A 15,226-nucleotide genomic window follows, 5' to 3' on the forward strand; every position below is an offset into this window, starting at 1 on the left:
CAATGCATTTTTCATTCTGTGCAGACTCCTGTGGTTATGCTGCAAACTTTTAATTTCCTTGTTAAATGCGGTAAGTACTTAGTAAATCAACAGCTCCCCAGAGTTTTCAATTCAATTATTTGGCTGGAAAATGGAAAATGAGTGTAGATCTGACAGTCGCAAAGATACCAAGGATGCCAAATACACTCTTCATCATTATCATCGTCATCATATGCAAATGAAGTAATCAAAGACATAATCAAAAAGCAAATAATGTGGCGCTGCTTAATTTGATATCTGTGGAAATGCAGTCGTGTCATTAAGCTTGTAAAGCGGATAATATTTGCCAAATAAATGTTTATTATTTTATTGCTTTTCCAATTTATTTAAATGGTAAATAAAAGGCAGAAATATTAATGGTTTATGTAAGGGATTTCAAAAGAGTAATTAAGGCAGTTAAAACTATTGTTGTAATCAATATTTAAAATATCTTTTAAAGCCTTTAAATTGACTTTCATTTAAAGATTTCAGTTTATTTTAAATCATTAGATGTCTTTAGCTGGCAAATATTGATTGTTCTTTATACCCTTGCGGGGTATAATATTTTCAGCTAGATGTTTACAACATTAAGTAGCTCTGAACAGTAAGTATCTATGACCAGTAAGTAACTATGAGATGTGAGTAACTCTGAACAGTAAGTATTTATGAGCAGTAGTAACTCTGATCAGTACGTATCAATAAACATTAAATAACTATGAGCAGTAAGTATCTATGACCAGTAAGTACCTATGATCAGTAATTATCTGATCATAGTATGTATGTATGATCAGCTAATAACTTTGAACACTAATAAACAATGACTTGCAACTTTTGTAACACAACACATTTCTGAGACTCGGCCGGCAGAAGTCACTTCGATCCGGGGATGTTTGAACCAGTTGGGAATCATATGCATAGATGTGTGAGATTTCTTTTGGAACGAATTCAAGATCAAGCTATGCAACTATGGAGTTATTCTTATATATAATTTTACTGGTATATAAGTCGGAGCAGTGCGAATCGGTGGACTATATATATACATATATATAGCTACCATAGGAACAATCGGACGATTAATAGAACTATGATCAGTAATTAACTATGACCAGTAATCAACTATGATCAGTAAGTATCTATGAACATTAATTAACTATGAGCAGTAAGTCAGTCTGAACAGTAAATATCTATAACTAGTAAGTATCTATGACCCGTAAGTAACTGTGATCAGTAAGTATCTGATTAAGTAAGTATGTATGATCAGCTAAAAACTTTGAACACTAGTAAACAATGACTTGCAACTTTTGTAACACAACACATTTCTGAGAGTCGGCCGACAGAAGTCACTTCGTTCCGGGGATGTTTGAACCAGTTGGGAATTATTAGCACAGATGAGTGGCATTGAGTTTTGGAACAATTTTAAGATCAAGCTATGCAACTATGGAGTTATTCTTAAATATAATTTTACTGGTATATAAGTCGGAGCAGTGCGAATCGGTGGACTATATATATACATATATATAGCTACCATAGGAACAATCGGACGATTAATAGAACTATGATCAGTAATTAACTATGACCAGTAATCAACTATGATCAGTAAGTATCTATGAACATTAAGTAACTATGAAGAGTAAGTAAGTCTGAACAGTAAATATCTATAACTAGTAAGTATCTATGACCAGTAAGTGACTGTGATCAGTAAGTATCTGATTAAGTAAGTATGTATGATCAGCAAAAAACTTTGAACACTAGTAAACAATGACTTGCAACTTTTGTAACACAACACATTTCTGAGAGTCGGCCGACAGAAGTCACTTCGTTCCGGGGATGTTTGAACCAGTTGGGAATTATATGCAGATGTGCAAGATTTGTTTTGGAACAAACTTAAGGCCAAGATATTTGAATGAAACTATGGAGTTTTTCGCCTATATAATTTTACTGGTATATAAGTCAGACCATGGCGAATCGGTGGACTATATATATACATATATATAGATGCTATAGGAACGATCGGACAATTTTAAGAAAAAAAGTGCTAACATTTCCAATACTCAACATATTTTCCTTAAATTTGATAAATATCCATTATATATTAATCTAGAATTTTGTGTAAAATTATATGAAAATTGTACCACTATATCAAATAGCTGCTATACTAACGATCGTTTAAAATAAAGAAAATGTAAAACTGTAAATATAAAATGTTTTTTAACCTAAATATAAATAATTTATAAATGAATATTTATATAAACTTTGGCATGCCGAAGCTAGCTTCCTATCTTGTTTTTTTTTTTTAAGTATATAACAATTAATCTTAATGATTTCAACCGATTAAAAGCTAGCTAAGCATTTCCATAAGCTTTTATGTTGCTTTTAAGAACAAAATCTATATAAACCTGCGATAATTTCGTAAGAAAAACCATTTGCAGCAGCCTCAGCCGTCATAACAGTCTCGAATTTCAGAAATTATAATTGATATTTGCCCCTGCAAACAGAGAGAGAGCAAGAATATTGTGTTAACAAAAACATCTCCACGGTGCGGAGACCTCAAGATGGCGCCATAAAAACGCCATTACTGTCTTCGCCACACCCCCATCACCACCCATTCCCCTTCAACGGTACTGACCCAATTAATGTGCCCGTAGCCGCAAGTGTTTTTCATTAGTTGGAATCCTTGGGAAGACGAGATCATCGCAATATTTAAATGAAACAATTACGGCACGGACAGGCGGCACTTGTTGCTTAATTCACAGGCAATTTAATGTCCATTCGTTTGGGTGGTTTTAATTTAAACAAAACAAAACGGCGAAGGAACAAATTTCAAAGTATCTGCTGGCGCTGTGGCAAATCCAATCCGGGATATCAATCATACGCCGCATAGGCTTACAGAAACGTCTTCAGCAGTGTGATATATGAGCCGGTTGTGCTGAGTATCTGGGGGAGTGAAGAGAGCGGAATGGAAACATAAACATTTATTATCATAATCAACGCATCGCACACAGTCCCCTACCGAACCGAAGGCTGCCAGTGAGGGCGTAAAAAACGGCACCGCAATTGTTTTTGCCCGCTGCGAACGCCGCAATATCATTAAAATCATTTTTCTAGTCCTCGCGTCGCATTTGTACCACTCGATGTCATACAGCACGTCCGCCACAGCACCGCTCTGCGAATGGAATTGGATCTGGTACTGAATCTGTATCTGTATCTGTATCTGTATCTGTATCTGAATCTGAATTTGTCGTCTGGCCGAGCCACAGAATCCCCGACCGATGCTCAGTCCTCTGCGCCTTTGTTGTGTAATTAAAATTTTATCACAAGTGCAATTTGTGTATGGCACATCATTTTTTATGTGGCCGCCTGACTGCTTAATGTTTAGCGTTAAATTGAAATTACAGAAATTGCAAAAACGAAAGTAAGTACACGAGCAGCAAATGAAAATAAGCGAAGTGTAACCGAATGGTGGGATACTTTAGGAAACATTTAACGCATATTCCTAATGTTAAAAAAATATCTTTTGAGAGTATGTATACATTATCTTTATATAATTAGGATTGAGAAGGTTAAAGGTTTAGATACCTGTTTTAGATATTTTTACTAAATGCAAGTGTTAGATTTATATTTTTGTTGCTAAAAGTGTATGCAATCTTACCTTTCCTTAGATAATTTTGTGACCTAATAAACCTAGCTTAAAATTAAAAAATATTTTCCCCAAATAAATAGTTAAGAAATTAATATATTTATAGCAATCACAAGTGATTTTGAATTATATAAAGCCAAAACAACCCCTTTATTAGAGTATCTTAAACCCAATGAATGATGGAAATGAAAATGGTTTGGTGCCACTGGAAAGAAAGTGGAAAAGTGCTTTGGCGGGAAAAGCGAGAAAAGCGGGAAAAGTGGGAGCAGTCTTACTCACACTCTCGCTGACGTGATTGCCGCCGAAGCAGTAGAGGAAAAGCTGCGTGAGGGCCGCGATGCTGTAGCAGATGTAGGTTAAGCCGCTCAGCGACGACGTGTTCTGCGAAAGGAGACAGAGAGCAGGGAAAATGAAAATAAAATAATATGAAAATGCAGGAGAATTAGATAAGAGACGATGCCATTAATTGGAGAGAAATTGCTTGTGGTGAAGAGAAAAACTGCAGGGGATTATTAAATACACTTTCCGCAGTAGTTTTGACCGAGTTTGAATTAGTTGCGAAATGCGCAAGCATCAAAGCAATGTTCTTTGGCAAATGGTCTTGGGCTAGTTGTGGTCTCACTCTGATAGCTTTTCCTTCTCTGTCTCTTTCTCTCTTTATTTTCCATTTTCCACTTGTCCGGCTTTCCATTTTGGCATTGAAAAAGAATTATGCGATTTATGCATGTCGCCGAGTGAATAAAACTGAAAGCACGCTCCATTTTACAAGACCCAAATAGGATTTGGCCACAAATTGTTTGCATTTGTTTTTCTCTTTTCTTTTTTTGACTTTCATTTGATTGCTTTAGTTTGTTTTTTTTTCCTATTTTCCTAATGTGCTAAATAAAAGCTCAAGCCAAAAATGTAGTTCAAGGTTATTGTTTGAGAAAATGGAATATGTTAAGTAACTTAATAGAAATCCAGAAAAAGACACTTCATAAGGAAATTATTTGCTATTACAGTAATCTGTTTATAGTTAAAAATTTGTTAATGATTACTTTTCATATAAAACCAAAAGATCTTGATTTAAACTTGAACAAAAGTTTGAAGTCTTTAAGAAAATAAGGAATGTGTGAGATGGTAAACTTTTTATTTATTTATAAATTGTATATCTTCCGCTTCAGGGACCTCCTTGTGGTCATATGTATGATTTTCACTTTCCCAGTTTTTCCCGGAAAAACGAAACGAAGAAAGTTAAAAAGTGATAATAGATCGCTGGCCTCGGGACACCCCAGCGATAAACAAGTTTCGAATGGGATAACTCAACACTTTGAGCCGCGTAAGGAGCGGCTGAGTCGCAGGAAGTGTCGGCATCGCTTATCCCATTGGAATTGGGCAGGAGAGAAACCCATCCGAACACTTTTGGAGCTCGGCAGTTGCAGCGTCAAACAGCTTATGGGTCTCCGGTGTCCGGGACACCGGAAAACGTGCGAAAGTCGCATTAAAAACTTTTTTTCGGAGCCGTAACAATTCATGCGCTTATAAATTGCCACGGGAGAGCGGCAGCCGCAGTCGCAGCCACAAAGCAAACAAACAAATCGAGAAGGAGTCGAGGTCAGGGAAAGCCAGGTGGGGGGAAAAGGGTGGAGTGGGAAAAAACACCAAACAGGGAAAAACTTTTAAAGCGCGCCGGTGAATGCAGCCAAGGTGTAAGGTCAGAGGCGGCTACAGAATACTCTTTAAAGGGGATTCGGATTAATTTACTAACAGTATTATTGTAGATCTTACTTGGTTAGTACTTTAATTCCTGTATTTATTTTATTAAAAAGAGAAAATATTCCAGAAAAAATATCATATTTATAAATATCATATCATAGCCGTAGGCCTCCCCAAAAATATATTCTTTGCAAGCCCCTGAAGAGTGAAAAAAAGGCTTACCAACATGATGTCCAGGATGGTCGAGCACAGGACGAAAGCGGCGGACAGGAAATGCATTAAAACGATAACGGTGAACTGGCGTGTTAGGTCCGTGCACAGATCGATAATCGCATTGTGCCGCTCCACGATGTGGGCCAGTTTTTGGCGCACCTCCGCATTCATTGCCTCCGTGAAAACGTCCACGGAATCTGACAGTGGGAGATAGGCCAAGAAAAGTCAGAGGAGCAAATCCCATTGTCATCTTTGCCAGCTACTCACCACCATGCAAATCGGCGAATATCCTGCGAATGTCCTGCTGCAGCAATCGGAAGACGCCGCAGATGTAGAGGCAGGAGCAAAGGAAGAAGCCATCCACGAAGCTGAATGCGAACACTGTGCAGGCGCCGGAAGCGGTCAGCAGCACGTAGGTGACCGGAAACAGAGATGGCTGAATGGCGAACGCCGGCAATCTGGTGACAAGGAGCATCGGGATATCGAGTGTTAAAATTAATATTCCATTGCCGAAACCCGCAGAGTGACCTAAGGGTGCCGGGAGTCCAAGTGGCGAACCATAATTAATGCATTTGCCATTCCTTGCAATTCATTAAGCAAATTGGTTAAAGATTTTCAGTAGAATAAAGACTACTTTGACTGAGGACTTTAATTAACTTTATCGATTAAGTAAGAAAGGTTGCTTTGCTTTTTTGTTAAAGTATCTCGGATTACAGAACACTGAATAAAGGATTTTTATGGATGAATTAAATACAAAACGATGATTGATTTAAAAGATAAAATCAATAGTTAATAGGGGATATTGATGGAAAAGCCATAAACATATTATTATACCATTTCAAGCTGCAAGGGCACACGAGCTTCGACTTCACCGATTTTAGCTTCCATTCTTGTTGAAATGTAATTTTAAACAATGCCTTAGAAGAAAGTCAAAGGAAAAATATTAACACTTATTATAAGACTCTTATTGATATTTAATTAATACACAAATGCCATATTTTCAAAGTTCGGAAATGTAATTTCAAATAAGCCTTTAACTTAAAAGTTAATAGTATTAATGATGCGATACTTTTCTCTGCCAAATAACTATTAATTTAAAAGTGATTGACCGATGCCTAAGGCATAGCTTAAAAATAAGTTAAGAAAATGTATACCTCCTCGACTGCATTGAAGCCAATTGGCCATATATTTTGCTCGTTTTACAACCTCTTCTCAAAGCTCAAGGGATAAATGAGCCACTCGAATTTAAGGATATTCAAGTGAGCCGCAGGATATCCTACCCATCATACTCACATGATATTGAAGGGCAGTTCGATTTGCCCGGGCAGCTCAAACAGCCAACGATAGAGGCCCATAATCAACGGTTGCAGGTTGAAGGCGGTGTTGGTCGCCGTGCCAGAGCTGAGGAGCAACAGGCTCAGCCTGCTGGCCGTGGTGGCCAGGGCGACCAGCATCCTTTGGCCCTCTTCGCGGCGAGCAGCCCACAACATTGATTGCAGGCGCTGGATGAGCACCGCCCACTGGCGGCTGGAGCGGAAGAAGACCCACAGCTTCAGCACACACACCGCCTTGGTGGTGCCGGGGCAGAAGGCCTCCAGAGCCACAACCAGGTCATCCAGGTGTACACAGCCATAGGAGACCTCGCCGACAGCCCCCACCAGAACCACCAGAAAGGCGAACACAAACAGGAGATGGGTGTACCACGGACCACTGCCCCTTCTCATCTCCGGCCAGATGCCAACGATTCTCGCCGAGAACCGAGGGATGCGGTAGAAGTGGCCAGCAATGGCAGGCTCCAGCTCCAGCTCCCCGCTGTCAGTCATTCCGGCGATGAACTCAAGTGGATACTATCGATGGGGCTTCTGCCTTCTAGCCGCAAGTCGAGTGGTCAGCCGCTCCGGGCGAGTGTCGGGAGCAATGTTTTGGCCTGCTTTTTATAGTCACTCCGGGCAGCTAATTGCAGGGCAGGGAGCTGTGAGAATAGCACGGGGAAAAACTTCAAAATCCAGGAAATCAAGCGATTTTCTGCTCACAAAATCCTTAGTAATTTATACTGAAAGCTGAAGATCAAAAGTTAGACTTGAGCTATGACTGGATGCCAAATCAGAGTCATACATACACCAAAATAAATATAATATTGATCAACTTAGTTCGATAAGAAAATTAATCTCTAAGATTAGTATATATATGTTTGCTTTACTTTGTGTAAAATATATCACAGCAAGTACAAGTTATATTTTTCATAGAATTTATAAATAAATAAATCAACTTTTCTTTCCCTGTAACCGTTGGCAAGTTCTTGCTTTGACTTTGGCAAAAGTTTTAATTGTTTTTGTGCTTACGTCTGCGCTTACACTTCCTCCTGGGCCCTACGACATCCTTGGCCATCAGTCAAGGTCCTGCTATTCCGTCTCACCTGACTTATAATTATAGAGCTCAGTTACAGTTGGAATATTCCATTCCATTCCATTGCTCAGAGGCGGCGCCGGCACTCCCATTGTTTGACATTCAATATTTTGTGTGTGTTGCACAACAAGAGCGACACACAAAGGCAACGAATACAAATTTAATTAATTGTTATGCGGCAAAACTTTCAATTTCTTCAGCTTCCCTCCTCGTCCACGTCCACTTCCGTTTCCTTTCCCTTTGTTTTGGCTTTGTTTTTAATTGGGGTTACCTTTCCTCTCCGCCATTCGACTAAAAGTTGTTAATTGAGGGGTTCGTTGGCCCAAAGAAAAACAAACAAAGTGCTGTCGGTTGAAGGTGGAGTGGAGGTTTAACTAAAAATTTGTATCAAGTCTAAAAATCAATTTCCATCGAAGAGAATAACCGAATTTTATATGGAGTCGAAATTTGGGCAAAAGCAATCTATGGCTTTTAGTTGAATTTAGAAGGCAATCTTTTTACGGTTGGCTCACTAAGCCGGCTAAGAGAATTTCCATTTGCATGACCAAGTAAGCCACAGTGCCTGCCAATAGTTAACAGACCGGACCCAACCAAAGCAATTAAAAGCCTACACCCGTACCTGCCCACACACACACACAGAGAGACCATTTGATAGATGGACAATAATTGCATTTTATTTGGGGGGCCGCAACGAATAATATTTGACTGGCGCAGTGGCCGGGCATGGCGTTGAGGTTGTCCCATTAACTTGCAGTCCTCGTTACGGATTTGTCTTGCATAATGTTTGGAGTTGCCAGAGCTTTCCTCTCCCCTTCCTTCCTCCGGAATAGGATCCATCCAGTTGGCCGGCCGCCTGGTAAACCAAGCCAAATCCAGGGCTAATCCTGTTACAGCAACTGTATCAACGCCTATCATCGATGGCCAGTAAGTGGAGCAGGCCACGCCCCCCAACACACACACACTCGTGCAGTGGCCCCCACTTTGATGCAGTTTATTTTGCCCAGTCTGTGTGACATATATCAACATGGAGCTGGCGCTTCTATAGCTTGTAGCATGTAGTACATTGCATATGCCCGCTCCACCTACATCAGCATATTCAATAAGCGGTTGGGCCCACACGGCGTATGCGCAACTCGGTGCCGCATAAGCGCACGTCAAGTGTTTGCCTGCGGCCACCTCAGCCTCCCCCCCATGGAGCCCTCGAGTCCCCCCTTTCCTGTGCGTGCTGCATTCAAGTGACCATAAAGCATTGCCTCGATGGTCAGGTCGTATCTGCCACTCCACCAGGAGAAATAATAGCTGGGAAATATTTCTAAAAATATCAGAAACTTAATAAATAATAGTCATAAATGACTTATATTTTATTTAAGCTATAGGTTATTTAATGTTATTTTTTGTGAGGCTTTAAATACTATATTTTTTTCCAGTGAGCTAGCACATTTCTACCTTGGCCAGGCCCACACTGAGGCGATTATGTAATATGCAAATTGAAAGATTAAGCGGTAGGCATAAAGATTGAACAACAGAGCCGAGCGAAGGTGCTCCTTTGAAGGATACTCGCCCGGGGGGGCAGGCTTGACAAATTGATTTGCGTACCTTCAATCTTGGGGCTAGGCCAAGCCCCTGCCAAAAAAGAGGACCCATCTGACATCGAACAGGGTTGGGGTTGAGAGGGGGTTACTAAGGGGCCTGCCCCTTCAGTGTTTTTGGGGCCTCGTGTTGTCTAGCCGCTTGTCGACTGTCACTCCAACTTGGGTGGACTCTCTTATTAGCCAGGCGTATAGAAATGCGAGCTTCATTTATAGCCACGACACGAGTACACCAATTTTCCATTAAAATTTCACCCCGGCCGCACTGAGTGTGTGTGTGTTTGTGTGTGACAATTGCATTTGCGCATTTCCATTTCCGTTTCCGCCATGGCTTCGCTTCTGTAGCTGGCGTTTCTTTCGCCTTTTTGCCGGTTTGCTGCTTTTGGCAAGGCGACGGCCTTGGCCCAAAGTATTCTTCCCTCCCCCCCCCCCACAAACCTCTTTCATCGTAGTCGTTGCACCGCTAGGTTGCCATAAATTGCCAGCTGCATTCATTCATATCTGAGGCTGCTTCCTGCCCCGCAATGCATCATCGTCAGTGCGGGGCATCATCATCATCGTTTGCGCCGCCGCCTTGAATTATGCGCCAATAAATTTGTTTGCTGAATTCCATCTAAATCGGATTTCCTCTCTCACTTCTCCAGAATTTAAATATACATATTTAATTATTTAGTGTGAATACGTTGGCTCTACGCTACCCACACGCCGCTCCCCGTGTGCATTCACCCTGGGAGATTGAATTAGCAAACAGGATGCAACTGCCGTGCAACAGGGCGTATGATTAACACTAAATGCGCTCCCTGTCAAAGTGCATAATTCCGATTGGCAATGCATCAGAGCAAGATGGAATGACTGTAAAGGGTGGCCGAGCATGGGAATCAAGTGAAGCTGCCGCTTCTATTGCCAGTGTGTTTATGGCCTGGCACATAATTTTGCTTATTTTTGCAATTAGCTGGAAAATTGATGCTACAAAATCAGAGTTCATTTGGCAGCGAGGGTGGTTTGCAAAAAAACTCGAAACTCTTGACATCAACAGAGAGGAAGTTTATAATAAAGAAGTACAACTAATTCGAGAAGTTTAAGTCTTAACACCATACTATACTAATCATTTGCAAATAAATAATAATAATAAAAATGTATAGCTAATTTAAGACCTAGGCCTTATCACTCCTATATAATATATAATTGTCATGTTTAAGACTTACCGCTACTGAATTCCCTCCAGTGTAGAGAGTTATATACTTGGTGACTTCAATTAGGCTCTTCCTGATTATCCAGATTTTTATCCATTGGTCACGTAATATGTTTAGCGTCGAAGCGCATTTACTAATCACTGCCACTAATCACTTAGATGTAAACACTACGGATGCCGCGCACAGACTGAGGGCAGCGGGACTGCAGTGCCTGTATTTATAGTCACCGAGCAAAGAGAATAGAGAAAGTGAGAGCGAGAGAGCGGGAGAACGGTAGAGAAAGCAATATCTCAAGAGGTAAGCAGAGTTAGAGAGAGTTACAGAGAAAGGGATACACAGAGAGGGATGGACATACCGAAAAATAGAGAGGGAGGGTTTAAACTCATACTAGCTAAGCCATAAATGCGTTAATTTTAATTTAATTTCATTAAATTTTAGAGACAGCAATATCTCAAGAGGTAAGCAGAGTTAAAGAGAGTTACAGAGAATGAGATACACAGAAAGTTATGGACATACTGAAAAATAGAGAGAGCTGCTGTAAACTTATAACTAAGCAAAAAATGCATTAAATTTAATTTAGAAATGTTAAATGTTATTCAATTAATAAAACTGCATACTCACTTTAGATTTAATGAAAGTTCAAATTTTTTGCAATTTTTGGAAATTTTAACGATGTAACCCTTTAAAAAAATTTGTATTCTGGAAAAATGTCCGAAAATGTATTTTTTAACCGGACATGACTAGATCACTCAGCTGATAATGATCAAGAATACATATGTTTTATAGGATCCGAAAAGACTTCTTCACAGCTTTACAAGCTTCTGACTAAAATTGGAATACCCTAAAAGGATATAAAAAGAGTAAAAATATTATTGGCCAAAAGTAATATAGTAAAATCTACCCATAAACTATAATCTTCTGATTTAAATAATCATTCCCATATGCAGCAATCTATTTTCCATATCAATCAGCGGTTTTCACGATCCATAAACAAATGAATGTGTAAGCGAAGCAGATTTAATGCGACCTGTCACATGATAAACAGCGTTGAAATTATGTTTATTAGGCATTGAAAAATGCATCGCAAATCTTCTATGCATAAGTGACACTTTCGAGCTGGTAAGGGTTATTTTTTATGTGGCCACGTAACTCAGGCTGGGGAACCTCTAGGTCGGAGGGACTGAATGGGTGGAACGTGTAAAAAACTACTAAAGCAACCCACGTGAAAGTTATAACTCGGCATTAAATGCGCAAAACCGAGCGTGGATATCGTGGCTATATGGATCCCAAACACACACAAACACACACACACAGCGGCACTCCCATCTGTGGCAATAAAATGCAGTTGACTGCAAGGGGGCTTGGGTTGCCAGGGGGTGTGGCAGGTCCTGTGAAGATGAAACAGCAGCAACAACAAGGCGACGGGGGCAATGTGTTGCACATTTCGGTGGCAAAGTTGCACAAATGTGTGAAAATTGTACAACACAAACAAGCGAAAGGAAACAGGACCCCGGAGTCAGGAGCCTGGAGCATGGAGCACGGAGCACGAAGCGTGGAGCCTGAAGCCTGGAGCCTCCGTATCCGGAGCTGGATGCCGAAACTTGCAGGACGAGTGTAAAATGCAATTGAAAAATGCCACAGTTTTGCATAAATCAGCAGGAAAGCGCCGAAAATGGCGCACAAACAAGCAGCAACAGCAGCACCAACAACAGACCCGAATCCGGCCATCCAACAATGGTGGAGCAGGAGCAGGAGAACCGAAGCAAAAGCAGGACCAGCAGGAGCAAGCAAACATGGCCGCAGGCAACCCGTAAACATGGCCAACATGTCGGCACTGGGAAAAGTCGGAAAAGCGGGAGAGGGAGGGGGAGGGAGGTTGAGCTGGAGCGGCGTCGCCGCAGATATAATTTACTGATAATGCAATTGCCGTTCGAGCAACGCACGCGCCACCTGCTGCAGCATCGTATCGTCCTGCCTATTTCCTCCACCCTTCAGCCTGTGTCCTTCGTCCCTTCCACTGTGGCAGTGGCAGGGGCTGTTGCACGCCTGGCTAAGCAAGCAAACTTCCTAGAGCCGAAAAGCGCTGAAATGCGCAGAAAAAAATTGAGTAATAACAATAACGTCCACCACAACGAAGGTTAAATGCTCTGCCCCTAGGGGCATAAAAGCCATTTAAATTGTTAAAAACTGAGAGAGAGAGATTTGAAATAGTAATGCAATTCAAGGTTTAAAAACTTATATAAAGAATTTTCTATTACTAAACTCATTTTCTTATCTTGAAGATGTTTTCATGTCAACTGTAGAACAGATTTTATTAAATGTTAGAAATACTAAAACTATAACTAAACTTTAATATTCCGCAAGTTGTTCAATATATAGAAATCCTACTTTTTATGTAGTAACGATATATAGAAGTAAACCAGCTCCTAATAAGTAGCCCTACAAATGAAAGTAATCTGTATAGAAAGTAATGAAAGTAATCTTTATAATCTGTACTTTCCTTTTTCAATCAATAATCGCTTCTTCAGTAATACAATATTATCCAGAATCGAATTGTTTTTGGTATTAAATGGTCTTCCTGTGCGGCTGAACTCATTACGGGGATGCTCGCTTGCAGGATATCTCCCCAATGTCCCAGCGGCTGAGCGGAAGAGCAACTGTCAAATATAGCGAACGCTGCACAAACTGCATAAATATTGCAATCGCATGACTCGACATTGGCTGGGAACGGTGGACGTGGACTTGGTCACGCTGCAGATGACATTTTTTTTTTTCTCATGGCTTCCCCTTGTCCGAGAATCCATCCCGGATAGAAGTCCATGGCAGCTAGTCCATGGGCAACATAGAAAACAGTTCAGTCAGCGAGTCATCCCGTGGTTTCCACCGCTTCGCATACAAATTTCATTCGCTTCCGCGTTGCGCGATTTCAAATTTAAGCTGGACTTCCCCTTCAACTTAAAGCGGGGAATCCCCGTTGGCAGCTTGAAATTAAACAGAAAACAACAACCATCGTTACTTTCCATTAGTGTCAAGGAGGAAGGCAATGGTGGATGCAAAGGATACCGAATGCCGTAGAAAAAAAAGAAGTGAAACAGTGCCTTTTGATTTTCCGCGATTCCCTCTTCACACAGCGAAATTGGCGCTATCGCTTTGCTCTTATTTTGTCGAGTGAATTTTCCTTTGTTTGTTTGACAATCGAACCAGTTCGAAAGTTTCCGTATGAACGCCAGGGTTAAGTACAGTAAACGATCGCTAATTATCTCCAGACTAGATTGCTGTGTTTTCCTTACTTAAAGTTAAGTTAAATTCTTTAAACAAAGGCAGGAATTTAAGAGCTGTATAAGAAGCAAGTCAAATTTATAAATAAACACCTGCCGCTTCCGGAGCTTCCACTGTTTATGAACGTAACGACACTTTCCACTTTCCATTTACTCAGAAGTTCTCTTTTCGGCTAATTAACTCAATTGCAGCTCGCCAGGCTCCGCAATTCTTCATTAGCTCCAAGTCAAAGTTTACGATATGCGATTATTTCACTCCAGCGATGCTGGCGCCTGTCGGAGAGGATGCTGCTCCTTTTGTGAGTGACTGACTTGACTGTCTTGACGGACTGACTGGCTGGCTCCTTCCTTCTCGGCTGCCTGCCAAGGTGAGTGTTTGTTTTATAAAGGAAAATAATGTACAAGCCTGGCGCATCAGGCATCATTCCCCACCCAACCACTCCCCCACCACAGACCATAATTGTTTTTAGCCGAAGAGTTGGGAGCAAGTTTTAAAGGTGAGCTCGGGTATTCTCAGTTCCAAAGTACGGGAGCGGGTTATGACACACGTTGCGGAGCAGATAACTATTTCCGAGCCTGAACTAACTACTATATGGAGCATAATCTTGGCATTTGGACCACATTTACCCTGGCATCATCCTTACGTATTTCTGCACTTACGCCGTGAGCGTGTGTTGTTTTTGTTTAATTTGCGCAAAATTCTAGGCTGTTGTGTTGTTTTTGGCTGGGAATTTACATACATTCGAAATTTTGGAATTGTTTGCCGTAGGAATTCGCATTTCCATTAGACTAATTCATGTATTTTATAGCACCTCCCTGCCTGCTGCCGGGATTTGCAGCGGCGGATTTAAAGCATTTTGTTGCACAGAGAAATAATTTATGCACTCTGTTCACTGTTTAATTGCACAGAGCCAGAGCCAGAGCCCAGCCATGTCCATGTCCATGTGCATGCGGTTATAGTTTCCAAGTTTTGCCTCTGACGCTGGCTGCCATCTCTCTTCCAGCTGAGTAATAAGATTATTAGTTCCACTCCGGGGCACAAACACAAACGCATTATAAATCTAGCCCCGCGGCCCTCTCCGTCCGCCCGCCCACTACGACTCGCCCTCGTTATGCGATGTCCTTGCTGCAGAAACTCTAAATTAATGCCAATCCACAAGTCTTCCACAAATATGCAACAGGAAAGTCTAACCGCCG

The 15,226-nt window shown here is 41.0% G+C and overlaps 1 protein-coding gene across 2 annotated transcripts; it reads right to left on the minus strand.

The window, feature by feature from the left end:
• Positions 1–2,753: 2,753 nt before the first annotated feature.
• Or22c (Odorant receptor 22c) lies at positions 2,754–8,061 on the minus strand. Of its 2 annotated transcripts, XM_086832640.1 has the most exons (6): positions 6,857–8,061; positions 5,831–6,021; positions 5,573–5,760; positions 3,935–4,036; positions 3,029–3,181; positions 2,754–2,952 (listed from the first exon to the last, which is right to left on the minus strand). In XM_086832640.1, the coding sequence occupies exons 1-6, from the start codon at positions 7,384–7,386 to the stop codon at positions 2,902–2,904; spliced, it is 1,215 nt and encodes a 404-aa protein (XP_086688766.1). In that variant the 5' UTR covers positions 7,387–8,061; the 3' UTR covers positions 2,754–2,901. The 2 variants fall into 2 exon arrangements, with proteins under 2 accessions (XP_086688766.1, XP_086688767.1); XM_086832641.1 differs by lacking the exon at positions 3,935–4,036.
• Between the last annotated feature and the right edge of the window lie 7,165 nt (positions 8,062–15,226).

This window comes from Drosophila serrata, unplaced genomic scaffold, assembly GCF_035046125.1.
Source record: "Drosophila serrata isolate PLE 108 unplaced genomic scaffold, ASM3504612v1 contig_249, whole genome shotgun sequence".
NCBI lineage: Eukaryota > Metazoa > Arthropoda > Insecta > Diptera > Drosophilidae > Drosophila > Drosophila serrata.